At 48.1% G+C, this 26,673-nt stretch overlaps 1 protein-coding gene across 2 annotated transcripts in view; it reads left to right on the forward strand.

Moving 5' to 3' along the window:
• ICA1L (islet cell autoantigen 1 like) overlaps nt 1-26,673 on the forward strand; it is a 93,558-nt gene that overhangs the window by 25,673 nt on the left and 41,212 nt on the right. For both annotated transcript variants that reach the window (XM_040441257.1, XM_040441258.1), the window contains exon 7: nt 15,389-15,514. In XM_040441257.1, coding sequence (XP_040297191.1) covers nt 15,389-15,514 — 126 coding nt within the window. The remainder of the gene's footprint in view (nt 1-15,388; nt 15,515-26,673) is intronic.

The following is a 26,673-nucleotide window of genomic DNA, read 5'->3' on the forward strand; positions in this document are numbered from 1 at the left end:
GCATGTATGACTTCCCAGTATAGTCAGTAGCATTTCTGTTTGGTGCATTTCCTCTCTGTGTTTCATATGTTTATTTGCTACATTCTGTGTAGTTTGCTCTTGTGGTGCATGTGGACCGCGTCGACGTCCTCCATTGTATGCATATTTTGCTGGGGTTAGTCGATTATTGCGGTCCACATGCGGTGGGGCTGCTCCCCCAATAAAAGACACGCCACAGTGTCAGGGGCTGAGCAGCTCCTCCAGAATTGCCACTTCATTTCTGTGTTTTTGTCTTGTTAGATTTGAGTGTGTTTGGACACTCTGTTGCACCTGGTAACTTCCATCACATGGTCTGGCATAGGTGTGGCTCACGGCCTGGCCTCATTCACATTGTACTACCACAGTATTCATGCTGGGCCTTTGTGTGGAGGCTTGGCTGTGGGCTGAATTATATCACCCCCAGACCATGTTCACACCATAGTTAGAGTAGCGGCTAGGACCCTTTGCCATGCTGAGTGACCGTGACGTGGTGCATTGATGGGCTCCGATATCTTCCTGACTGGAACATATTGGCGAAAGTCTCAGCTTTTAATACCTGCATGTATGACTTCCCAGTATAGTCAGTAGCATTTCTGTTTGGTGCATTTCCTCTCTGTGTTTCATATGTTTATTTGCTACATTCTGTGTAGTTTGCTCTTGTGGTGCATGTGGACCGCGTCGACGTCCTCCATTGTATGCATATTTTGCTGGGGTTAGTCGATTATTGCGGTCCACATGCGGTGGGGCTGCTCCCCCAATAAAAGACACGCCACAGTGTCAGGGGCTGAGCAGCTCCTCCAGAATTGCCACTTCATTTCTGTGTTTTTGTCTTGTTAGATTTGAGTGTGTTTGGACACTCTGTTGCACCTGGTAACTTCCATCACATGGTCTGGCATAGGTGTGGCTCACGGCCTGGCCTCATTCACATTGTACTACCACAGTATTCATGCTGGGCCTTTGTGTGGAGGCTTGGCTGTGGGCTGAATTATATCACCCCCAGACCATGTTCACACCATAGTTAGAGTAGCGGCTAGGACCCTTTGCCATGCTGAGTGACCGTGACGTGGTGCATTGATGGGCTCCGATATCTTCCTGACTGGAACATATTGGCGAAAGTCTCAGCTTTTAATACCTGCATGTATGACTTCCCAGTATAGTCAGTAGCATTTCTGTTTGGTGCATTTCCTCTCTGTGTTTCATATGTTTATTTGCTACATTCTGTGTAGTTTGCTCTTGTGGTGCATGTGGACCGCGTCGACGTCCTCCATTGTATGCATATTTTGCTGGGGTTAGTCGATTATTGCGGTCCACATGCGGTGGGGCTGCTCCCCCAATAAAAGACACGCCACAGTGTCAGGGGCTGAGCAGCTCCTCCAGAATTGCCACTTCATTTCTGTGTTTTTGTCTTGTTAGATTTGAGTGTGTTTGGACACTCTGTTGCACCTGGTAACTTCCATCACATGGTCTGGCATAGGTGTGGCTCACGGCCTGGCCTCATTCACATTGTACTACCACAGTATTCATGCTGGGCCTTTGTGTGGAGGCTTGGCTGTGGGCTGAATTATATCACCCCCAGACCATGTTCACACCATAGTTAGAGTAGCGGCTAGGACCCTTTGCCATGCTGAGTGACCGTGACGTGGTGCATTGATGGGCTCCGATATCTTCCTGACTGGAACATATTGGCGAAAGTCTCAGCTTTTAATACCTGCATGTATGACTTCCCAGTATAGTCAGTAGCATTTCTGTTTGGTGCATTTCCTCTCTGTGTTTCATATGTTTATTTGCTACATTCTGTGTAGTTTGCTCTTGTGGTGCATGTGGACCGCGTCGACGTCCTCCATTGTATGCATATTTTGCTGGGGTTAGTCGATTATTGCGGTCCACATGCGGTGGGGCTGCTCCCCCAATAAAAGACACGCCACAGTGTCAGGGGCTGAGCAGCTCCTCCAGAATTGCCACTTCATTTCTGTGTTTTTGTCTTGTTAGATTTGAGTGTGTTTGGACACTCTGTTGCACCTGGTAACTTCCATCACATGGTCTGGCATAGGTGTGGCTCACGGCCTGGCCTCATTCACATTGTACTACCACAGTATTCATGCTGGGCCTTTGTGTGGAGGCTTGGCTGTGGGCTGAATTATATCACCCCCAGACCATGTTCACACCATAGTTAGAGTAGCGGCTAGGACCCTTTGCCATGCTGAGTGACCGTGACGTGGTGCATTGATGGGCTCCGATATCTTCCTGACTGGAACATATTGGCGAAAGTCTCAGCTTTTAATACCTGCATGTATGACTTCCCAGTATAGTCAGTAGCATTTCTGTTTGGTGCATTTCCTCTCTGTGTTTCATATGTTTATTTGCTACATTCTGTGTAGTTTGCTCTTGTGGTGCATGTGGACCGCGTCGACGTCCTCCATTGTATGCATATTTTGCTGGGGTTAGTCGATTATTGCGGTCCACATGCGGTGGGGCTGCTCCCCCAATAAAAGACACGCCACAGTGTCAGGGGCTGAGCAGCTCCTCCAGAATTGCCACTTCATTTCTGTGTTTTTGTCTTGTTAGATTTGAGTGTGTTTGGACACTCTGTTGCACCTGGTAACTTCCATCACATGGTCTGGCATAGGTGTGGCTCACGGCCTGGCCTCATTCACATTGTACTACCACAGTATTCATGCTGGGCCTTTGTGTGGAGGCTTGGCTGTGGGCTGAATTATATCACCCCCAGACCATGTTCACACCATAGTTAGAGTAGCGGCTAGGACCCTTTGCCATGCTGAGTGACCGTGACGTGGTGCATTGATGGGCTCCGATATCTTCCTGACTGGAACATATTGGCGAAAGTCTCAGCTTTTAATACCTGCATGTATGACTTCCCAGTATAGTCAGTAGCATTTCTGTTTGGTGCATTTCCTCTCTGTGTTTCATATGTTTATTTGCTACATTCTGTGTAGTTTGCTCTTGTGGTGCATGTGGACCGCGTCGACGTCCTCCATTGTATGCATATTTTGCTGGGGTTAGTCGATTATTGCGGTCCACATGCGGTGGGGCTGCTCCCCCAATAAAAGACACGCCACAGTGTCAGGGGCTGAGCAGCTCCTCCAGAATTGCCACTTCATTTCTGTGTTTTTGTCTTGTTAGATTTGAGTGTGTTTGGACACTCTGTTGCACCTGGTAACTTCCATCACATGGTCTGGCATAGGTGTGGCTCACGGCCTGGCCTCATTCACATTGTACTACCACAGTATTCATGCTGGGCCTTTGTGTGGAGGCTTGGCTGTGGGCTGAATTATATCACCCCCAGACCATGTTCACACCATAGTTAGAGTAGCGGCTAGGACCCTTTGCCATGCTGAGTGACCGTGACGTGGTGCATTGATGGGCTCCGATATCTTCCTGACTGGAACATATTGGCGAAAGTCTCAGCTTTTAATACCTGCATGTATGACTTCCCAGTATAGTCAGTAGCATTTCTGTTTGGTGCATTTCCTCTCTGTGTTTCATATGTTTATTTGCTACATTCTGTGTAGTTTGCTCTTGTGGTGCATGTGGACCGCGTCGACGTCCTCCATTGTATGCATATTTTGCTGGGGTTAGTCGATTATTGCGGTCCACATGCGGTGGGGCTGCTCCCCCAATAAAAGACACGCCACAGTGTCAGGGGCTGAGCAGCTCCTCCAGAATTGCCACTTCATTTCTGTGTTTTTGTCTTGTTAGATTTGAGTGTGTTTGGACACTCTGTTGCACCTGGTAACTTCCATCACATGGTCTGGCATAGGTGTGGCTCACGGCCTGGCCTCATTCACATTGTACTACCACAGTATTCATGCTGGGCCTTTGTGTGGAGGCTTGGCTGTGGGCTGAATTATATCACCCCCAGACCATGTTCACACCATAGTTAGAGTAGCGGCTAGGACCCTTTGCCATGCTGAGTGACCGTGACGTGGTGCATTGATGGGCTCCGATATCTTCCTGACTGGAACATATTGGCGAAAGTCTCAGCTTTTAATACCTGCATGTATGACTTCCCAGTATAGTCAGTAGCATTTCTGTTTGGTGCATTTCCTCTCTGTGTTTCATATGTTTATTTGCTACATTCTGTGTAGTTTGCTCTTGTGGTGCATGTGGACCGCGTCGACGTCCTCCATTGTATGCATATTTTGCTGGGGTTAGTCGATTATTGCGGTCCACATGCGGTGGGGCTGCTCCCCCAATAAAAGACACGCCACAGTGTCAGGGGCTGAGCAGCTCCTCCAGAATTGCCACTTCATTTCTGTGTTTTTGTCTTGTTAGATTTGAGTGTGTTTGGACACTCTGTTGCACCTGGTAACTTCCATCACATGGTCTGGCATAGGTGTGGCTCACGGCCTGGCCTCATTCACATTGTACTACCACAGTATTCATGCTGGGCCTTTGTGTGGAGGCTTGGCTGTGGGCTGAATTATATCACCCCCAGACCATGTTCACACCATAGTTAGAGTAGCGGCTAGGACCCTTTGCCATGCTGAGTGACCGTGACGTGGTGCATTGATGGGCTCCGATATCTTCCTGACTGGAACATATTGGCGAAAGTCTCAGCTTTTAATACCTGCATGTATGACTTCCCAGTATAGTCAGTAGCATTTCTGTTTGGTGCATTTCCTCTCTGTGTTTCATATGTTTATTTGCTACATTCTGTGTAGTTTGCTCTTGTGGTGCATGTGGACCGCGTCGACGTCCTCCATTGTATGCATATTTTGCTGGGGTTAGTCGATTATTGCGGTCCACATGCGGTGGGGCTGCTCCCCCAATAAAAGACACGCCACAGTGTCAGGGGCTGAGCAGCTCCTCCAGAATTGCCACTTCATTTCTGTGTTTTTGTCTTGTTAGATTTGAGTGTGTTTGGACACTCTGTTGCACCTGGTAACTTCCATCACATGGTCTGGCATAGGTGTGGCTCACGGCCTGGCCTCATTCACATTGTACTACCACAGTATTCATGCTGGGCCTTTGTGTGGAGGCTTGGCTGTGGGCTGAATTATATCACCCCCAGACCATGTTCACACCATAGTTAGAGTAGCGGCTAGGACCCTTTGCCATGCTGAGTGACCGTGACGTGGTGCATTGATGGGCTCCGATATCTTCCTGACTGGAACATATTGGCGAAAGTCTCAGCTTTTAATACCTGCATGTATGACTTCCCAGTATAGTCAGTAGCATTTCTGTTTGGTGCATTTCCTCTCTGTGTTTCATATGTTTATTTGCTACATTCTGTGTAGTTTGCTCTTGTGGTGCATGTGGACCGCGTCGACGTCCTCCATTGTATGCATATTTTGCTGGGGTTAGTCGATTATTGCGGTCCACATGCGGTGGGGCTGCTCCCCCAATAAAAGACACGCCACAGTGTCAGGGGCTGAGCAGCTCCTCCAGAATTGCCACTTCATTTCTGTGTTTTTGTCTTGTTAGATTTGAGTGTGTTTGGACACTCTGTTGCACCTGGTAACTTCCATCACATGGTCTGGCATAGGTGTGGCTCACGGCCTGGCCTCATTCACATTGTACTACCACAGTATTCATGCTGGGCCTTTGTGTGGAGGCTTGGCTGTGGGCTGAATTATATCACCCCCAGACCATGTTCACACCATAGTTAGAGTAGCGGCTAGGACCCTTTGCCATGCTGAGTGACCGTGACGTGGTGCATTGATGGGCTCCGATATCTTCCTGACTGGAACATATTGGCGAAAGTCTCAGCTTTTAATACCTGCATGTATGACTTCCCAGTATAGTCAGTAGCATTTCTGTTTGGTGCATTTCCTCTCTGTGTTTCATATGTTTATTTGCTACATTCTGTGTAGTTTGCTCTTGTGGTGCATGTGGACCGCGTCGACGTCCTCCATTGTATGCATATTTTGCTGGGGTTAGTCGATTATTGCGGTCCACATGCGGTGGGGCTGCTCCCCCAATAAAAGACACGCCACAGTGTCAGGGGCTGAGCAGCTCCTCCAGAATTGCCACTTCATTTCTGTGTTTTTGTCTTGTTAGATTTGAGTGTGTTTGGACACTCTGTTGCACCTGGTAACTTCCATCACATGGTCTGGCATAGGTGTGGCTCACGGCCTGGCCTCATTCACATTGTACTACCACAGTATTCATGCTGGGCCTTTGTGTGGAGGCTTGGCTGTGGGCTGAATTATATCACCCCCAGACCATGTTCACACCATAGTTAGAGTAGCGGCTAGGACCCTTTGCCATGCTGAGTGACCGTGACGTGGTGCATTGATGGGCTCCGATATCTTCCTGACTGGAACATATTGGCGAAAGTCTCAGCTTTTAATACCTGCATGTATGACTTCCCAGTATAGTCAGTAGCATTTCTGTTTGGTGCATTTCCTCTCTATGTTTCATATGTTTATTTGCTACATTCTGTGTAGTTTGCTCTTGTGGTGCATGTGGACCGCGTCGACGTCCTCCATTGTATGCATATTTTGCTGGGGTTAGTCGATTATTGCGGTCCACATGCGGTGGGGCTGCTCCCCCAATAAAAGACACGCCACAGTGTCAGGGGCTGAGCAGCTCCTCCAGAATTGCCACTTCATTTCTGTGTTTTTGTCTTGTTAGATTTGAGTGTGTTTGGACACTCTGTTGCACCTGGTAACTTCCATCACATGGTCTGGCATAGGTGTGGCTCACGGCCTGGCCTCATTCACATTGTACTACCACAGTATTCATGCTGGGCCTTTGTGTGGAGGCTTGGCTGTGGGCTGAATTATATCACCCCCAGACCATGTTCACACCATAGTTAGAGTAGCGGCTAGGACCCTTTGCCATGCTGAGTGACCGTGACGTGGTGCATTGATGGGCTCCGATATCTTCCTGACTGGAACATATTGGCGAAAGTCTCAGCTTTTAATACCTGCATGTATGACTTCCCAGTATAGTCAGTAGCATTTCTGTTTGGTGCATTTCCTCTCTGTGTTTCATATGTTTATTTGCTACATTCTGTGTAGTTTGCTCTTGTGGTGCATGTGGACCGCGTCGACGTCCTCCATTGTATGCATATTTTGCTGGGGTTAGTCGATTATTGCGGTCCACATGCGGTGGGGCTGCTCCCCCAATAAAAGACACGCCACAGTGTCAGGGGCTGAGCAGCTCCTCCAGAATTGCCACTTCATTTCTGTGTTTTTGTCTTGTTAGATTTGAGTGTGTTTGGACACTCTGTTGCACCTGGTAACTTCCATCACATGGTCTGGCATAGGTGTGGCTCACGGCCTGGCCTCATTCACATTGTACTACCACAGTATTCATGCTGGGCCTTTGTGTGGAGGCTTGGCTGTGGGCTGAATTATATCACCCCCAGACCATGTTCACACCATAGTTAGAGTAGCGGCTAGGACCCTTTGCCATGCTGAGTGACCGTGACGTGGTGCATTGATGGGCTCCGATATCTTCCTGACTGGAACATATTGGCGAAAGTCTCAGCTTTTAATACCTGCATGTATGACTTCCCAGTATAGTCAGTAGCATTTCTGTTTGGTGCATTTCCTCTCTGTGTTTCATATGTTTATTTGCTACATTCTGTGTAGTTTGCTCTTGTGGTGCATGTGGACCGCGTCGACGTCCTCCATTGTATGCATATTTTGCTGGGGTTAGTCGATTATTGCGGTCCACATGCGGTGGGGCTGCTCCCCCAATAAAAGACACGCCACAGTGTCAGGGGCTGAGCAGCTCCTCCAGAATTGCCACTTCATTTCTGTGTTTTTGTCTTGTTAGATTTGAGTGTGTTTGGACACTCTGTTGCACCTGGTAACTTCCATCACATGGTCTGGCATAGGTGTGGCTCACGGCCTGGCCTCATTCACATTGTACTACCACAGTATTCATGCTGGGCCTTTGTGTGGAGGCTTGGCTGTGGGCTGAATTATATCACCCCCAGACCATGTTCACACCATAGTTAGAGTAGCGGCTAGGACCCTTTGCCATGCTGAGTGACCGTGACGTGGTGCATTGATGGGCTCCGATATCTTCCTGACTGGAACATATTGGCGAAAGTCTCAGCTTTTAATACCTGCATGTATGACTTCCCAGTATAGTCAGTAGCATTTCTGTTTGGTGCATTTCCTCTCTGTGTTTCATATGTTCTCCAGAAGACGTCTAGTTGCTTCCGGAACCTCAGAGACGTCCCAGGAACTCCTGAAACTCTGCATGCGATCAGGCGTAGAGACCCGTCTAACACGAGCGGGTGTTGGCAACCTGACGGGTCGAGTAGAAGGTCTGGGAGAGACGGCAGCAACAAGGGGGGCTGGATCAGACACTCCAGCAGCTGAGGAAACCACGACTGGGCCGTCCAGAAAGGAACCAGAAGTACCATCTCTGCTCTCTGAATACGTAGTTGTGAAAGAACTCGAGGGATCATCATGAACGGTGGGAACGCATATGACAGATGACTGGTCCACTTCTGGAGGAACGCGTCCACCGCTTCCGCGTCCGGGTCTGGCCTCCAGCTGTAGAATCTCGGAAGCTGAGTATTCAAGCGAGAAGCGAAAAGGTCGATGCACATAGGACCCCACCGAGAAGAAATGGAGGAGAACATCCCCACGTCTAATCTCCAATCGCTGGAATCCACCAGAAAACGCGAGGACCAGTCCGCGTGAGTGTTGTGCAAACCAGGAAGATATTCTGCTACAACATTGATGTCCTTCTCCAGGCAAAACTCCCAGAAGTCCTTCGCCAGATGGGAAAGAGCTGAAGAGCGTGTTCCTCCCATGGCGTTGACATAACGCACAGCCGAGATATTGTCCATCCGAAGTCTCACACATGCGCAGGCTATACCGTTCGTGAAGCTGCGAATAGCGAAAGAACCAGCAAGAAGTTCCAGGGAATTGATGTGAAGATTCGCCTCCGCAGGGGACCAACGACCGCCGGTGGTCACGCCGTTGCAGTAGGCACCCCAGCCCGAGAGACTGGCGTCCGACTCTATCGTGAAGTCCGGACGTGGACCGAAGATAGCCTTGCCGTTCCAGGCATCCAGATTGTGGATCCACCACTGAAGCTCGTCCTTGGTCTCTCTGTCCAGAACAATCAGGTCCTCGTAAGTAGCACCGGCACGAAGGTGCGCAAGCTTGAGATGTTGAAGAGCACGGTAGTGTAACGGAGCCGGGAAGACTGCCTGAATGGAAGCGGATAGCAGGCCAATCACACGGGCAAGTTGGCGTAGAGAGACTTGAGGAAGAATCAACGTCCGGAGGAGTTCCCTGCAAATAGAACGAACCTTGGTGGAAGGAAGGCTGAGGGACTCTGAGGCAGAGTCGACCCGAAAACCCAGAAACTCCATGGAGCGGGATGGGACGAGACAAGATTTCTCCAGGTTGGTGAGAAAACCCAATCGGGACAGAAGATCCATAGAGGTCGACAGGTGCTCCAGCAGACATTTGCGATCCTGGGCCATGAGAAGGATGTCGTCTAGATAAATAATTAGACGAATCCCACGACTGCGGAGGAAGGCCACGACCGGTCGCATTAGCTTGGTGAAACACCAAGGGGCTGATGACAGGCCGAATGGAAGGCAAGTGAACCTCCAAGTTTCTCCGTACCAATGAAACCGCAGTAGGTCTCTGGAGGAATCCGCTACTGGAACCGTCAAATAGGCATCTTTTAAGTCGAGCTTGACCATCCAATCGTTCAAGAGGAGCATGTCCCGGAGAAGGTGAATGCCCTCCATTTTGAAATGGCGGTAGCGGACATAGTGATTCAGGGGACGGAGATTGATCACCGGGCGCATCTGACCGTCCTTCTTCGCCACCAGGAAGATGCTGCTGATAACACCTGCGGGAGTGGAGGGAGCACGTTCTATCGCGCCTTTCTGATAAAGGGAATACAGTTCCAGGTGCAGAAGACGTTGTCTCTGAAACGGAAGACAAATGGGATGGGGCAAAGGAATCTGAACAGATGGAACAGTCAACTCTATATGGAACCCTTGAACCGTAGATAAGACCCAAGGGTCTGTGGTGACAGTCAACCAAACATGGGAAAAACGATGGAGTCTGCCTCCTATCCAAATTGCTGAAGAAGATAGAGCTAGACTTACCGAGGGGTCTACGATAGGAAGAACCTCTGGGGCCTCTGGATCTCCAAGAGGAACCGCGGGACGGGAAGAATGACGGAGGTTGTCTTGAGTCCTGGGAGGCACGGAATGGGTAGGAGCCTCGACCCGCAGAACCGCGGGACTGAAATGTAGCACGGCCGGACAGGCGGCCCCTGGAGCTGCTGGCCCTGGAAGAGACCCGCCCCTGGAAGACGCGTCTCATGGATGACTGGGCCTTATCCAGCGCAGTGAAGGCCCCTACAAAACGGCCGAGGTCCTTAATAAAGGAGTCCCCGAAAAGTAGGCCTTGGGCGTCCTTGCCGGCCTCCGTGAGGGCCAAATTAGAGAGCTTAGGCTCTATTTTAAATAGTATGGCCTTTCTCCTCTCGATGGATAGAGAGGTGTTGACATTGCCGGTAATACACACGGCTCTCTGAACCCATCCAGTAAGTTCCTCTGGGTCAATGGCCAGATTTTGGGTCCTGGCAGTTTCTGCCATTTCAAAGATTTTTGTAAGAGGGCCCAATACGTCAAGTAATTTATCTTGACAGGCCTTCAGGGCCGACTCCAAACCCCTACGTGGGTTCCATCCGGACTTTGCCAGGAACTGAGTCATTTTCGGATCTACCGAAGGGGTCTCGGCCACTTTGTTCGGGATAATGGGCCTGGGACATTCAGCCCGCAATTTATTTCTCGCCTCCTTGGACAGGGGATGGCGAATCCGGGATTCTAAGTATTTCGCCACATGGTCAGATGGCAACCATTCAGCGGAGCGAGGGTGATGCAGTGCATCAGGGTCAAATAGGGACTCTCCGGCTGGGTCAAGGACCGCCGAAGTAGGAGTAGGGGGAACTGAAGTAGGGACCATAGGCTCCGTCAATGTGGAAGAGTTGCCCGGGAAGACCTCGTCTGTGAAATCAAGCCCCTCTTCATCAGAAGAGACATCTTGTATACTAGCCTCCTCATCAGATACTACATCCGATTCAGAATCGGGTTCAGGTTGCGCTCTGGCGCATTTCCAAGGCCTCGCCTTTTCTGCCCGGCGGGCATGGGCTCTCTAGCGCGATATATGCGCGCTCTCAGTGGTGGATAACTTCACACCAGTCATAGGTTTTCTGGAGGCGGTGGGCTCAGGCACAGGGTGACTGTGCTGACGGGCAGGGCGATGATGGCGTTTGGAAGAGTGGCCCTTGAGCGCCTCCGATATAGAGGAGGAAATGGCGCTAGACACAGAGCCCATGGCTGCTTGAATCGCAGCAGTCACAGAGCGCTGCAAATCAGAGGCCTGAAGGGGAATGGACCCCACTGGGGTAATCAGAGAAGGAGGGGATAATGTATTCTCAGGGCCCCCAGGTAAGGAAGGGTTAACATTATTATTACCTTCAGCCATAATAACAGTGGAGAATATATATATATATATTAGTAAGCGCTTAATTGAGCGAATTAGCAACAGTAATCGCCGAAATTCTAGACAGAGAACCGGACCGGAGCAGCCGATGCAGTGTAGGGGAAAGACGGCCGTAGTCTCGCGAGAACTGACGCGACTTCCTGTAAGAGCCGGAAGGAGCGCGCAGTCCCGCCGAGAGCAGACGCGGGAAAGGCGAGCAGGGAAGAAGAAGGCCGGCAAAGATGGCGAGGGGGAGTGGCTACAGGAGCGACGGCCGGAATGAGGTGAGGGGAGGAAGCGACAAACGGGTGCTACAGGAGGGGTAGCGATACAACAAGTGAGGGCAGAACCGAGGGATAGATATCCCAGGGAAGCGCAATTAAAGTGAAAGCAGAACCGAGGGATAAAAAATCCCAGGGGAGCGCAATAAAGAATCTTTAGAGAAATAACCAGAGTAAGAAAACTGGAAAAAACAAAAGTATACAGAGATACCAGACCCAGATTGGGGAGAAACCCCCCGTCAATAACAAAAAACCATACGATAATATCACAAGATATACAAATCAAGGCTACACAAGATAAAAGTGCTACTTATCTGGTGTGGAGCAGCAAAGAAAGAGGAGGAGTTGTTTGATACCAGGACTCTTATACTGGGTTAGGGGGGGCTTGTTGCCATAGTTACCCTGTGTGGTAAAGGTTTTTTCTCTTTTTTTCTGTGCTGCTATGATAAATTTCAGTAAAGAAAGAGAATGCAATAGGAGCCTCCGTGTCATGTAATAAAATCACTATCTGCTGCCGGGAAACAACACGTCAGTATGGGGACGAGTGATGGCATTAGTGATCACTCCTCCCCATGCAATAGCAGCAGTCTCCTCCACTGATGAGATCCCTGCTGACAATCGCCCGCTTAATCTGCATTTGGAAGACAGGTGTTGTTTGTTCCGCAGTTAATGTTAATTTGTTTGTTGAACCAGATGGTTGCTTTAAAGAGGTTTTTCCAGGAGCTTTGCACTGATGACCTATCCTCTTGTACCTGATTGGTGGGGGTCCGCCACCTGGGACCCCCGCCAATCAGCTGTTTGAGAAGGCAGCGGCGCTCGAAGTAGCGTCATGTCCCTTTGCAGCTTTTTCTAGACCAAATGATTGGGGCTGAGCTGCCATACCAAGCACAGCCACTACACAATGCAGGGCTCCAGATGGCGACCAAAATGGTCGCCAATGCGACTTATAATTGCAAAATGGCGACAAGACTTTGTTGTCTTGTCGCCATTTGCGCCTAGACCCTCCACTGCTCTGCCTCTTTGAACAGGGGGCCTCACAGCATGGAACCCCGAAACATGAAAACCAGTGCAAGCGGGAGAAACCGGGCCCAGACCAGCCGCGGCCTCCCCTCAACCAGACTATTCGCTTCGGACTGATATTCTTCCTGTGCCGCCCGTAATCGCTGGTACTCCCGGCATCACAGTGCCAGCGGCGGGAAATACTGAGGGATACCTGTAAGCTCCTGCCTGCAGGGGGCGCTGTGGTCGGGATGGTTATGCTGCCTGCCAGTAAAGTGAATGGCCAGGAGGTGATAACGGAGGATGGCCCCGGTGTGTGCCAGGTCTGTGGTGTCCGCTCTTCTCTCCCTCCTCAGCGCCGTCTTCCTGGTGACCGCTGAAGTCCGGGCTGCCGCGCTCACATCGGGACAGGAGGAGAGCGACAGCTCCAGGTGGCGGCGTGTGAGGCGCTCACTGCGGCAGGTAGGAGAGGACGGTTAGCAGTTGCCCTTGGCAACCAATCGGACCCGTTCATGTTCTCTGAGCTGCAGGCTGACTAGTTGCTATGGGCAACTGCTACACAGAGGATATGACGCCCCAAAATGTTATTGTCTGGTAGAATAATTGGGGGGGGACTGTTTAGGCTGGACACCTGCAGTTTTTGGTGCCCCTCAGCAAGGATACAGCCTTATGAAGGGTGTTTTTTTTTTTTTTTTTCATTTATCAAACTGGTATAAAGTAGAACTGGCTGAGTTGCCCATAGCAACCAATCAGATTCCACCTTTCATTTTTGACAGCTCCTTTGGAAAATGAGAGGAGGAATCTGATTGGTTGCTATGGGCAACTCAGCCAGTTCTACTTTACACCAGTTTGATGAACCCCCTTAGCTCTTAGTAAATCCTTTACAGTAATTCTGGTGTCAGGGTGTGTTCACACGTGGCGGATTTATTGGAGACATTTCTGTGACTGTCCCATTCAACTGAAGGCAGTAAACTATGCACCTGCTGCAGGAACAACCCCATTCAGATGATTGGAAGTGCGTTTCGGTCACAGAAATTTCTAGAACAAATCTGCTGCGTGTGAATACACCTTTAGGCAACATTCAGACGAACGTATTTTGTTTTTGTGTCCGTATGTCCGTTACGTAGCCCTGCAAAAAAGATAGAAATTGTCCGTTTTGCGGACAAGGATAGACATTGTTGCAATAGATCCGCAAAAAATAGGATTTTGCGGACGCCAGTGCTGCAGATGGCGACCAAAATGCAATTGAATAGAATTGCAGAATGGCAACAAGACTTTGTTGTCTTGTCGCCATTTGCGCCTGGACCCTCTGCTCTGCTCTGGCTTTCTTCCAGCAGACACACGCTGCAGACGTCTGCTGGGTGAAAATCTGCCCCTCACACTGTGGCCAGCGATTGTCTTGATGCCACTGCAGCCAAACGTTTTCATGGAGAAACCCAAGACAAGCAGCAGAGGTCGGGAAGCGAATGAGCCAGGACCCAGCACCTAGGGATTACCAAAGCGGCTAGTCCGACAGGTCATGGAAATGAGTGCACAACCCCTTTAGCTGCGTGGGCTGTAGCTTAGAAAACCCCATGCTCCTAAGCATCCCAGCTATATTATACGTATTTTAAGTTTGGCGACTAAAAATTTAATTTGGCTCCTAAATTTTTCAGGTTAGGAGCCAATGGCTCCTTGATATTTTTTTTAGTCTGGAGCCCTGCAATGTACGGCGCTGTTCTTGGTTTCCTAAAAGAATGGTGAGACCCCTATTGATCAGATACTGAAGACCTATCCACAGCATAGGTCATCAGTGTAAAACTCCCGGAAAACCCCTTTAATGCCGCCCAACTACCAATCTTTTTTTTGTAGGAGTTGTCCATGTTGATGCTATATATAATAATCTGGGTTTGGTACCATTTTGTACAGGAACACTGTATCAGCCAGTACTAGATCAGATTATTTTCACAATGTACATGGGTACATAGAGATGTGTTAGAAAATGGATAGTAAGTCCATATTTCTATTTCCTTCATAGGGGAATGGCTTTTATTCCAAGTAATGACTCAAATATATCAGTTTCCATAATTGTAAGAAAAAAATACAGTTTGCCAAATATATTTCTGTCTATTTTGCATAAACCAGACATTGCACCTGAGATGACAGTGAAATAAGTTTTGGTTAATCATTGACTGCGATCGCTATGTGTATGAAGGCGTTAAGGCTCATACACATGAACGTGTGCCCGCCGAGCCCGTATTGCAGCTTGCCAACAGCGGGTCCGCAATCCGGAAGATATGGTGAAGAGGCACGGGGCGGAAGGCCATGGAAGCACTACGGAGTGCTTCCGTGGCATTTCAGTCCATTCCTCCGCAACACAAAAAAATAGAACCTGCTCAAGTTGAATGGGTCTGTATCCGTCAGCGTTGGCCACACGGATGGTGCTCGTGCACGGTCCCCAATGCACGGTACGGGCGACACGCGTTCTTGTGTATGAGCCCGTAGGTGGTTACAGTTGTGAGACTTTTGGACTGCCCACCGTGCAGCAGTGGTGTCCTGCCAACACAAAAAAAATCTAATGTCATGGCTTGTCACGATTCATAGATTGCATTTTATATTCAGCTTAAGAAGATTTGAGCTCATATTCATGTTCCTTTTGCCTAGGTGCAAATTCAAGTGCGAAATACTAAGAGTCACTTCGACAAGACAAAAATGAATGTGTGCCAGAAGGTAGACCTTCTCGGAGCTAGCCGGTGCAACTTGCTATCACAGTCACTCGCCTCTTATCAGGTACATTACTATTCTACATGGAAGGCTCTGTTCACATTGTGTTTTAGTTATACATGGGAGGTATAGGTCAGGGGTATTCCTCTATGCATAGCGCTGACATATGCCACTGTATAAGCAGTTTACTGGGTTTTCCTGTACGGTTTAAAAAAAAAAAAAAAGTACGCCAAGGCATACCATGCCATTGGAGGCCAGAAGGACACTCTCTTGACCTCCGTCGGGGGAATGGGGGTCTATGGCTATTTGACTGGCTGCGTCTCAAGGGCCAAGAATATCAAGAATGTACAGACCAAAAAACAACAGCCTAAGGCCTCATGCACACGACTGGCACGTGTTTTGCGGTCCGCAAATTGCAGATTCGCTAAACACGGATGCCGCCCGCGTGCGTTCTGCATTTCACGGAACGGGCCGCCCATAAAAGAAATGCCTATTCTTGTCTGCAAAACGGACAAGAATAGGACATGTTCTATATTTTTTTTTTTTACAGGGCCACTGAACGGACCAACGAATGTGGACAGCACACGGAGTGCTCTCTGCATCTTTTGCGGCCCCATTGAAATGATGGGGTCCGCATCTGAGCCTCAAAAAATGCGGCTTGGATACGGACCCAAACAACGTTCATGTACATGAGGCCTAACATTTACCATTATGTCTTTTCTACTGACACCTGTTTTATCCCCTCTTTTTCCTCTTCAACTCCAGTACTAGTGCAAGGAAAAGAGGACAGGGACACACCTATAGGTAAACTCCCACAGCCCCATCCCTAACTGATAATGGAGGGAACCCTGATTTATAAGTCCGTTTGAGGGCTAACAAGTGCTAAGGGGGAAATTGATTTAGGCTTTTATACTACAAAAGCAGCATTGAAAAGTTGGAAGTTATGGAGCATGACATTTTTTGCGCTTATTGCCACTTTTTTAAAGCATTAAGAAAAGGACACAGGGCTTAGCAGGAGGGGACGGAGCCTTCTGTGGTCAGCCGGGTTTACTATCATTTACATAAACAGAAAAAACACACCACGGCACTCGCTGATCTTATAATCCCATTTATTAGTTCAAAGTGCATGTACATGTGGGACAAGATGGCGGACTGGACCAGCCGGTGCCATCTGCTATCCTGTCCCAGATGTACAGTGCACTTTATAAGAGTACCGTGGTGTGTTTTTTTTTCTGTTTTTGTGGTTTTTGATCTTTTCTTTTTCCACTGGGCACCGCTGTTTCTTTACCCCACCCGTTGAGCCAGTGTGTCCAGGAACCTGACTAAGGAGTCGTGCCGACCACAAAACTGTCTTTATTTAAGTGATTACTATAATTTATGCCATCAACTAAAAACTGTCGTAAATTATATATTAAGTCTAAGCAAACCCCCAAGCGGGTGTAGCTTTGATTTTCTGGTACACAGCGGGCCAGAGGGCCTTTAAAGGCTGCACCTCTTAATAAATTAGGCATATTTCATTTCAGTGCACAAGAGATCAACAATGACTTATGAAAACGTGTTAAAGGGGTTTTCTGAGACTTTATAACTGATGACCTATTAGTATCTGACACCTGGGACCCCGCCAATCAGCTGTTTGATAAGGTAGTGGAACTTTCAGTAGCGCCACAGCCTTCCCACTGCTTCTCCATGGCCTAGGCGCAGCTCAGCCCCATATAAGTGAATAGGGCTGAGTGGCGATGCCAAGCACAGCCGCTGTACAATGTACGGTGCTGTGCTTGGTAAGCTGCGAGGAGCTCACAGGAGCGCTGGTGCCTTCTCAAACAGCTGATTGGCGGGGTTCCCGTTTTTCAGACCCCCCACCGATCAGATACTGATGACTTTTCCTGAGGATAAAACATCTTGGAAAACCCTTTTAAGTGTTTTCGCTGTCATTCAGTCCCTCCATGAGCCATTCATTATTAAACAGCACTATGTAGGGGCTGGAGAGCACTGCTGACAGCAGTAGGTAGGAGCTGGAGAGAGCAGGAGCTTCATTATTAGTAGTAGTGTGAATATGAACTTTTATTCTGCCAGGTTCTGCTCTTGCAAGTGTCCTGAAGTGCTGTCTGCATTGAGCTGCTTCACAGCCCCTCTGACAGCTGCAGTGCTCTCCTGGTTGGATGCTACAGCTGTCACTCAGCAGAGAGGAAGAGTTGTGAACCAGCTCACTGAAGAGAGCACTTCACAATGAAGCTTAGCCTACAGTGCACTTGCAGGAGCAGAACCTGGCAGAATAAAAGTGTGTGTGTGGGTAGGTAAAACATTTTACAGACTGCTTAGAGTGGGTTAAAAACATAAAAGTAGCAATTCTCACCTCAGCTGGGATTGGCTAAACAGTCATTTCGTGTGTTTCGAGTGAGACCTGGAAGGAGAGGCCGGTAGAGGGTGAAGGGGTTAACCAATTCTGAGCCTTTTGTTAAAAAAAAACAAAAAACTGCCAGACAACCCCTGTAACTGGATTGTCCATGTGGAAGCATAAAAAAAACAGGTCCACCACCCAGATGGCGCCAAACCTTGAGGGGTCTTGGAACCAGGACTAAAAAGTGTAACAATAAAGTAAAAATCAAAGGAGAATAGATATTAAAGTACTAAAATTGTTCTTGCGGAATCAATAAAATCAATCTTGATCAGATGAGATAAAGGTGACTTACTTCACTGAGGAGGAGGTCAATGGGATGAAGCTCAAGACACCCAGGGACAAAAACCTTCCCCGCCAGGATCGTTTGTAGTATTGTAGGAAATAAACACCGCCGTCTCCAACACTTCTAGTGTTTTTCCTCTTTTTATTTCTTCAAAAATCACAGGTGGGCTCAACGCGTTTTGGGGGAATACAAACCCCCTTCATCAGGAGCAGTGTAAGCAAGTATTAAACAGCTACAAGCAGTATTAAAGATATAACTCACCATTGGGCTTTATATATCTGGCTTGATAATGCCATGTGCTGGGTAGGAGGTGGGAAAGATGTCACTTCCTGTTGGAGATAGGAAGTGTGCGTTCCACGCTGGAACGCACATTTAAATGGTGTAGGACATATAATTTTTTTTTATTGGGGCTAAAATGGTGGTGGGCTAAAAGATGGTGGCAGGGGTGGTAGGGAGTGTCCAGGGTGATTGGGTAGTGTGTAGATGGCACTCTATCAGCGTATCGAGCAGGATCGTACAGGACTTCCGGTCCCGATCATAGTGGAATGCATATGTGGAGCGCACCACCACTTCCGGTTTGCAGTGGAGGTGCGTTTCCGGTCCACTGAGATCTGGGCGTTTCCGGTGGGTGGAACGCACCAGTGGAACGCTTAGGATCGCAATCCTCTCCCCCTATACTTGGGCTTGTGAGCGGGGGGATCGAATTGTCCCCAAGTCTCTCTATTATCAAAGAGGCAGTGGGATTTTTAGGGCTCGGAAAAGATTAAAAAATAGTATATTCAAAAATAGTTTTAAGAAATGTAGTGTTACAAAAATGCAATGGGGGTGTTGCTGATTTGTCTGAATGCTTAGTGGTATATAGAGCTCATTGGCATATATATCTGATAAATAAAGCTCATTTGCATACATTATGGTGGATAGAATAAGAGCACAGGTTTCTGACATGAAACATAATTATTACAATCTATAAAAAATCAATATAAAAATGTAGCTCACGATATATATAAATACCTATAAATATGTATAAAAATAAATAAATACATAGATATGTATATGATGGAATAAATATATTAAAATATATATATATATATATATATATATATATATATATATATATATATATATATATATATAAGACTAAATAATTATATATATGAGTACCATGTATCCTAATCATGATTGTTATATTATTTCTAAAGGCATTAATAAAAAAAAGGAGAAGTGCTGGAGGTTAAAATGATGGTAAAAAGACCCAGAAAATAATTAAAAGACCATAGTGGTAAAAACTGTGATGATAAATAACCATAATGATAGAGATGGTTGTTGACATTCGTGAAAGGTATTATTGATGTTTTATAGAGAGAATAAATACTATTGTAATTCTCTTATACAGTACCAGCTAGTAGTTGATATACTCAGGGGGACTCATTCATAGAGGACATAATAGAAGACATGTCCTACAGTCTGTGGTTTTCCAAAATTAATTTGCAGCACATACCGAGCGCAAGAGCAACATAGAGGATGGCTCAGGCACAGTGGGTGAGGAAAAATCATCTCCTATGCCTAAGGTATGCAAGACTGCAGCCAGAGACAAAAAGGATAAGGTGAGGACTGATAGTAAGCAGCTGTTGGTGGGCGATTTTATCATAAGAGGTGTGAAGTTTGAGGAAAATGGTTTTGTGAGATGTCTCCCTGGTGCTACCGCTAGCAGGGACAGACAACGTATCCTTAATATTGTTAAGCAAGCAAAGCAGGAAAGGGAGGTGGATGTCATTGTCCATCTTGGGACCTGGCTTGCAATGAGGTTTCAAAGGTGAAGGAAGCTTTTCAAACACTTGGTAATGATATACGGGAGGTTGCATCGACTGTTTCATTCTCTGCAGATTTGTCTGTGCATAACCTTCAGCATGACAGGCAGATGCACATTAAGGAATTCAATGTATGGCTTGGTGAATGGTGTCTGAACCAAGGGTTTGGCTTTGTGTCTCATGTTAGCTCTAGTTGGAATGGAAAAGAACTGTACAAGAAAGATGGTTTGTATCTTTCTCTCAAGGGAACGAATGTCCTCAGTGAACAGTTCAAAGTATTTGCTAAGGAGCATTTAAACTAGGAAAGGGGGGCAAAAGAGTGATAATCCAGAAGTCCGACTGCCCCCCGGAACAATGCCAGAAGATGCCAGTAGCACATAGGTTAAGAAATGACAAGCTCAGAGTCTTGTCTACAAATGCTCGCAGTTTAGGGAATAAGATCAATGAACATGAGTCTATAATGGCATCTGAGAATATAGATGTAGTGGCTGTTAATGAGATATGGTTCAATGAGAGTAATGACTGGGATATAACAATACCAGGGTTCTCTCTATATAGGAAAGACAGAGAAGGCAAGAAAGGGGGAAGGGTTGACCCTGTATGTGAAAGATAGCATAAAATCTAATCTAATACAAGTTAGCGAGACCAATTTAGAGTCAGTTTGGGTTATGTTGCAGCTTGATAATCATAAGGTAACTCATGTAGTTGTGATATACAGACCACCTGGCCAAGTAAAATAATTAGATGATCTACTAGTTGAGAAAATAGCTAAAATGACATTGAAAGGGGAAGTTATCATTATGGAAGACTTTAATCTTCCTGATGTAAACTGGAAAACCAAAATAGCTAGTTCTGCCAGGAGTACAGATATTCTAAACTCCCTACTGGGATTATCTCTACAGCAAGTAGTTGAGGAGCCAACCCGCAAGGAGGCCATTTTAGATTTAGTATTCACAAATGGGAATTTGGTATCTGATATTATTGTAAATTATTGGGAAAGCTTGGGATCGAGTGATCACCAGTCAGTGTGGTTTACTATAAGTACAGTGACTGAGTCACACCACACAAAAACAAAAGTTTTAGATTTCAGAAAAACTGACTTTTCTAAAATTAGATTAGTGGTATATGAGCCCCTATCAGACTGGAACAGTTTAAATGGAGTCCAGGAGAAATGGGACTACTTAAAAGTGGCACTATTGAAGGCAACAGATAATTGCATTAGGCTTGTCAGTAAAAGCAAAAAAGGAAGAGACCACTGTGGTATTCAGCAGAAGTGGCCAAAATCATAATTAAAAAAAAATTGTAATTATAAAAAAAACTAAACGAGGATGACAGGGAAATTTATAAGATTAGGCAGAGAGAGGCCAAACAAGTTCTAAGAGCTTCTAAAGCACAGGCAGAAGAGAAATTAACTCAGTCAGTGAAAAAAGGCGATAAGGCATTCTGCAGATACATAAATGAAAAAAGGAAATGAAAACAAGGAATTACCAAATTAAAAACAAAAGAAGGAAGGTATATGGAAGAAGATAAAGAACTAGCTGACTGCCTCAATGAATACTTCTGCTCAGTTTTTACAAAGGAAAATGAAGGAAAAGGACCTCAGTTAGGGAGGAAGAAATTGGCAAATGTTGTGCCCATTCACAAGAAAGGTAGTAGGGAGGAATTGGGCAACTATAGGCCAGTAAGCCTGACATCAATAATGGGGAAATTAATAGAAACCATACTTAAGGAGAGGATTGTGGAACATCTAAAATCCCATGGATTGAAAGCTGAAAAACAGCATGGGTTTACTTCAGGGAGATCATGTCAAACTAATCTTATTGATATTTTTTTTGATTGGGTGACTAAAATAGATGGCGGAGGTGCAGTAGACATCGCTTATCTAGACTTTAGTAAGGCTTTTGATACTGTCCCACATAGAAGGCTTATCAATAAATTGCAGTCTTTGAGCTTAGACTCCCATATTGTTGAATGGATAAGGCAGTGGCTGAGGGACAGACAACAGAGGGTTGTAGTCAATGGAGTATATTCAGACCATGGACTTGTTACCAGTGGGGTACCTCAGGGATCTGTTCTCGGACCCATATTGTTTAATATCTTTATCGGCGAAATTGCAGAAGGGCTCGATGGTAAGGTGTGTCTTTTTGCTGATGACACAAAGATTTGTAACAGGGTTGATGTTCCTGGAGGGATACACCAAATGGAAAAGGATTTAGGAAAACTAGAGGAATGGTCAAAAATCTGCCAACTAAATGTTGATAAGTGCAAGATAATGCAACTGGGGCGAAAAAACCCAAGAGCAGAATATAAAATCGGTGATACAGTCCTAACCTCAGTATCTGAGGAAAGGGATTTAGGGGTCATTATTTCAGAAGACTTAAAGGTAGGCAGACAATGTCATAGAGCAGCAGGAAATGCTAGCAGAATGCTTGGGTGTATAGGGAGAGGCATTACCAGTAGAAAGAGGGAGGTGCTCATGCCGCTCTACAGAGCACTAGTGAGACCTCATTTGGAGTATTGTGCGCAGTACTGGAGACCATATCTCCAGAAGGATATTGATACTTTGGAGAGAGTTCAGAGAAGAGCTACTAAACTTAGTACATGGATTATAGGATAAAACTTACCAGGAAAGGTTAAAGGACCTTAACATGTATAGCTTGTAAGAAAGACGAGACAGAGGGGATATGATAGAAACTTTTAAATACATAAAGGGAATCAACAAGGTAAAAGAGGAGAGAATATTTAAAAGAAGAAAAACTGCTACAAAAGGACATAGTTTTAAATTAGAGGGGCAAAGGTTTAAAAGTAATATCAGGAAGTATTACTTTACTGAGAGAGTAGTGGATGCATGGAATATCCTTCCTGCAGAAGTGATAGCTGCAAATACATTGAAGGAGTTTAAGCATGCATGGGATAGGCATAAGGCCATCCTTCATATAAGATAGGGCCAGGGGCTATTCATAATATTTAGTATATTGAGCAGACTAGATGGGCCAAATGGTTCTTATCTGCCAACACATTCTATGTTTCTATTCAACCTGAAAGGGGATAATGTGTTCAGGCGGAAAATCCAGAACATCTCTTTCCTGCATAGGCCTTGATAGGATTGAGGGATCCATTCCAAGGGGGTGACACGGAGTACTGAGGGATCGCCGTCATGATGAGTGGAGAAATGTCTTGAACCTTCCTATTGATATGAGAGCGGTGTTCATTCATTCTATTGCGTAAAGTCTGTGTGGTCCTTCCCTACATATAGTAATTTGCACGGGCACTGTAATAAATAGATGATGTTGCTGGTGCCACAATTCATATTATGTTTTAGGTGGAATGTTTCATTGGAGGAATGGATGTCTATATCTTTCCTGTTGTGAGTAATTATGTCGCAGCATTTAAATTTTTTATTTTTACACCTGTAGGCCCCTTTTGAATTTGAATATATTTTATCTTTCTCGCCCAGTTTCCTTGGGGGACACAGAAGACCTTGGGTATAGCTCATCTCCATAGGAGGCGTGACACTAAGTGAAAGCTGTTAAGCCCCTCCTCCACAGCTATACCCTCAGCCTGGAGAGAGAGACTGCCAGTTTTTTGCTTAGTGTCCAAGGAGGCAAGACACTCCCTGCTCTGCAGGGCTGCTTTCTCCTTGTTTCAATTTTAGATTTTTACTTTTTTATTTTCTTTTTGTTCCAGATCATCAGGGATAACAGAGACGCACTAGACCTCTCTGTTCTCCCGGGGTTGAGCTGCGCCAGTGCCGGTCACCCGCACTGCTGCCTCCCCCACAGAAGGCAAGGTGGATCAGGGCAGCCCAGCATCCCTACATCCCGCCAGCGCAAGGGTCGCCCGCACGCCAAGTCCCTCTTCCAGCGTCCTGCCACTACGGTGCCAGTAGCTGAAGGGGCGACCCTGCTGGAATGGACCGAGGGTGAAGACGGCTGTGGTAAGAGAGGCTTCTCCAGCCCTACGTCCCCCACCCCCCCACCCTGGTCTCCTGCGTGCCTGACCCCCATATTGGGCCTCTAGTCCCCTGCTGGATCTATGCTGGCCCCTGGGGTGCCGCAGAGCGGCAATCTCCTTCTGCCTTACCCCCCTCCTGCCTGGCTCCCATAGACATGCAGCCAGTGGCTGTCTCCACAGCCAGCTACAGAAGCGGCAACATAGTTTATTTCTCTATCAGCACAGGCACCCGGTCTCTGGGTCCCCCCCTACATCTCCTACCGGAGTGTTGCTCCAGGCCTGAGGCTCCTGACGGCTGTGGAGTAAGGCCTCGCCTCCGGCCGACATTGGTATTCCGGTGCGGCCGGGCGCCGCAAAAATCTTAGCCTAGGCTCCGCGGCCTGCTAGGCCGCCACTCCGGGTCCCTTACTTTTCCGGCCGGCGGGGTGGGCTCCCGCGGCCGGCAAGCCGCCATTCCGAGCCCCTGACTCTTCCGGCCGGCGGGGTGGGCTCCCGCGGCCGGCAAGCCGCCATTCTGGGCCCCTGACTCTTCCGGCCGGCGGGGTGGGCTCCCGCGGCCGGCAAGCCGCCATTCTGGGCCCCTGACTCTTCCGGCCGGCGGGGTGGGCTCCCGCGGCCGGCTTTGGGCTTGACTTCTAGGTGGATACGGTGCTGGCCTTGTCCCAGCAGGCCCCGGCCGACCGTCGGTGCCGGTCGGTGGGGCTCCGCAAATTTTGGCCCAGGCTTCGCGGCCTGCTGGGCCGCAATTCCGACCGGCCCGCGGGGTGGGCACCCGCGGCCGGTTTGATGCGCCACTCCGCCTCAGGTCCCGGCGGTACATACCGGGCGCCGCAAATTTAGACCCCGGCTTCACGGCCTACTAGGCTGCAAAATTCCGGCCTCTGGTGGAGGGGGCGGGAACTTCTCCAGGCGCGAATTTGTCCCGCCGGGAGGTTCCTCCGCCCCCAGGGGATCGCAGCGCCGCCCTCCAGGCCGGATCCATGTTAACCCTTTGGGTACAGGCCGGATCCCAATGGGCCTGTATGGCTGGCCCCCCTTTTTCCTTTTTCCTGACTATCTGTGCCCCTATATGGTGGCCCCCTTTAGCCTCAGAGAGGCTGTGTTTTTAATAAAAAAAAAAAATAATAATAATAAATATATATATATATATTAACAACAGATTTCTTTTGGACTGCGCAGGACGCTGCAGCCTCATCAGTAGTGCTGCATGTCTGCATGCCCTCTTTCCACAGGCGGCATAGTGTTGCGCTCCCAACCTGCGTCGCTGCTAGGGCATTTCCCCTTTTAGGCGGTTTTCCTGCCCTCTTCCAGGATACGGCGCTGGCCAAGTGCATGCGGCCCTTCCGTAGGCAGCATTCATCATCTCTCCAGTTATGGTGCCTGCCATGTGCATCCCCCCCCTCCTAGGCGGGATACTGCACTCTCCCTGGCTGCCGGCTGGCCATGTGCATGACCCCCTTTTAGGCGGAATACTGCACCTTCACTGGATACGGTGCTGGCCATGTGCACGACCCCCTTCCATAGGCGGAATGCTGCACTCTCTATGGATTTGCTGCCGGCCATGTGCACGACCCCCTTCCATGGGCGGAACGCAGCGCTCTCACTGGATTCGCTGTCGGCCATGCGCGTGACCCCCTTCCATGGGCGGAACGCAGCGCTCTCACTGAATTGGTTGCCGATCATGTGCATGACCCCCCTTTTTAGGCGGAATACTGCACTCTCACCGGATACGGTACTGGCTATGTGCACGACCCCCTTCCATAGGCGGAACGCTGCACTCTCTCTGATGGGCTATGATGTACTTATGTACTATGTTACTATGCTGCACTCTCACTGGTTTCGCTGCCAGCCATAGGCATGACTCAGGCAGCATACATACATCCCTCTGTCTGTGGTTGTTTTCTCGCAGGTACGTTACTGGCCATGTGCATGTACCCCATACATGGCGGGGTGCTTGCACTCTCGCTGGATCCGCTGTCGGCCATATGCATGACCCCTCTTCCGTGGGCGGTGTACGCACTCTCGCTGGATTCGCTGCCTGCCATGGGCATGCCTTCCTTCCTCAGGTGACATACACACATTATCACTGACTGTGTTTGTCTCTCACCAGTACGTTGCTGGCCATGTGTATGACTCCCATACATGGCGGGTGCACGCACTCTCCCTGGATGAGATGCTGGCCATGTGCATTACCCCCCCTTTTTTTCTGGGCGGCATGCTACACTCTCACCGGATACCTTGCTGGCCATGAGCATGGCCCTCTAACATGGGTGGAACGCTTGCACTCCCATTGGATACGGTGCTGGCCTTGTGCGTGACCACCCCACAGTCCATGGGCAGAATTTGGCACGCTCATGAGATTCACGGCTGTCCTTGTATGGCTGTGCTGGACCTGTACATGTCCCCCTTCATTGGCAGAGTAGTTGCACTCTCGCTAAGTCAGTGTTGGGTGTATTATTGCACACTCACTTAATGCTAGGATAACCCTGTGCATGTTCCCCTTTCACTAGGTGGACCTCCTGCGTTCCTGCTGGATTATAGGGTATGTCCTGCTTCTCTGAAGTAGGTATGGCCTTAGGCATCACTCCCTTTTGGGACCGGCCTTTGCACTCTTGCCGACTGCAGTTTGCCAGATACAATTTCCCCCCTTTCGGGGCGGACTGCTTGCGTTCCATCGCATGCTATACTAGGCTTGTGCATAACTCCCTTGCAGGTTGCACTTTGCAATTACGTACATGCTGTGGCACTCTGTGGCGAGCCCCCTTTTTCGCTGAATTAACCT

This window comes from Bufo bufo, chromosome 7, assembly GCF_905171765.1.
Source record: "Bufo bufo chromosome 7, aBufBuf1.1, whole genome shotgun sequence".
In the NCBI taxonomy this organism is placed as follows: Eukaryota; Metazoa; Chordata; class Amphibia; order Anura; family Bufonidae; genus Bufo; species Bufo bufo.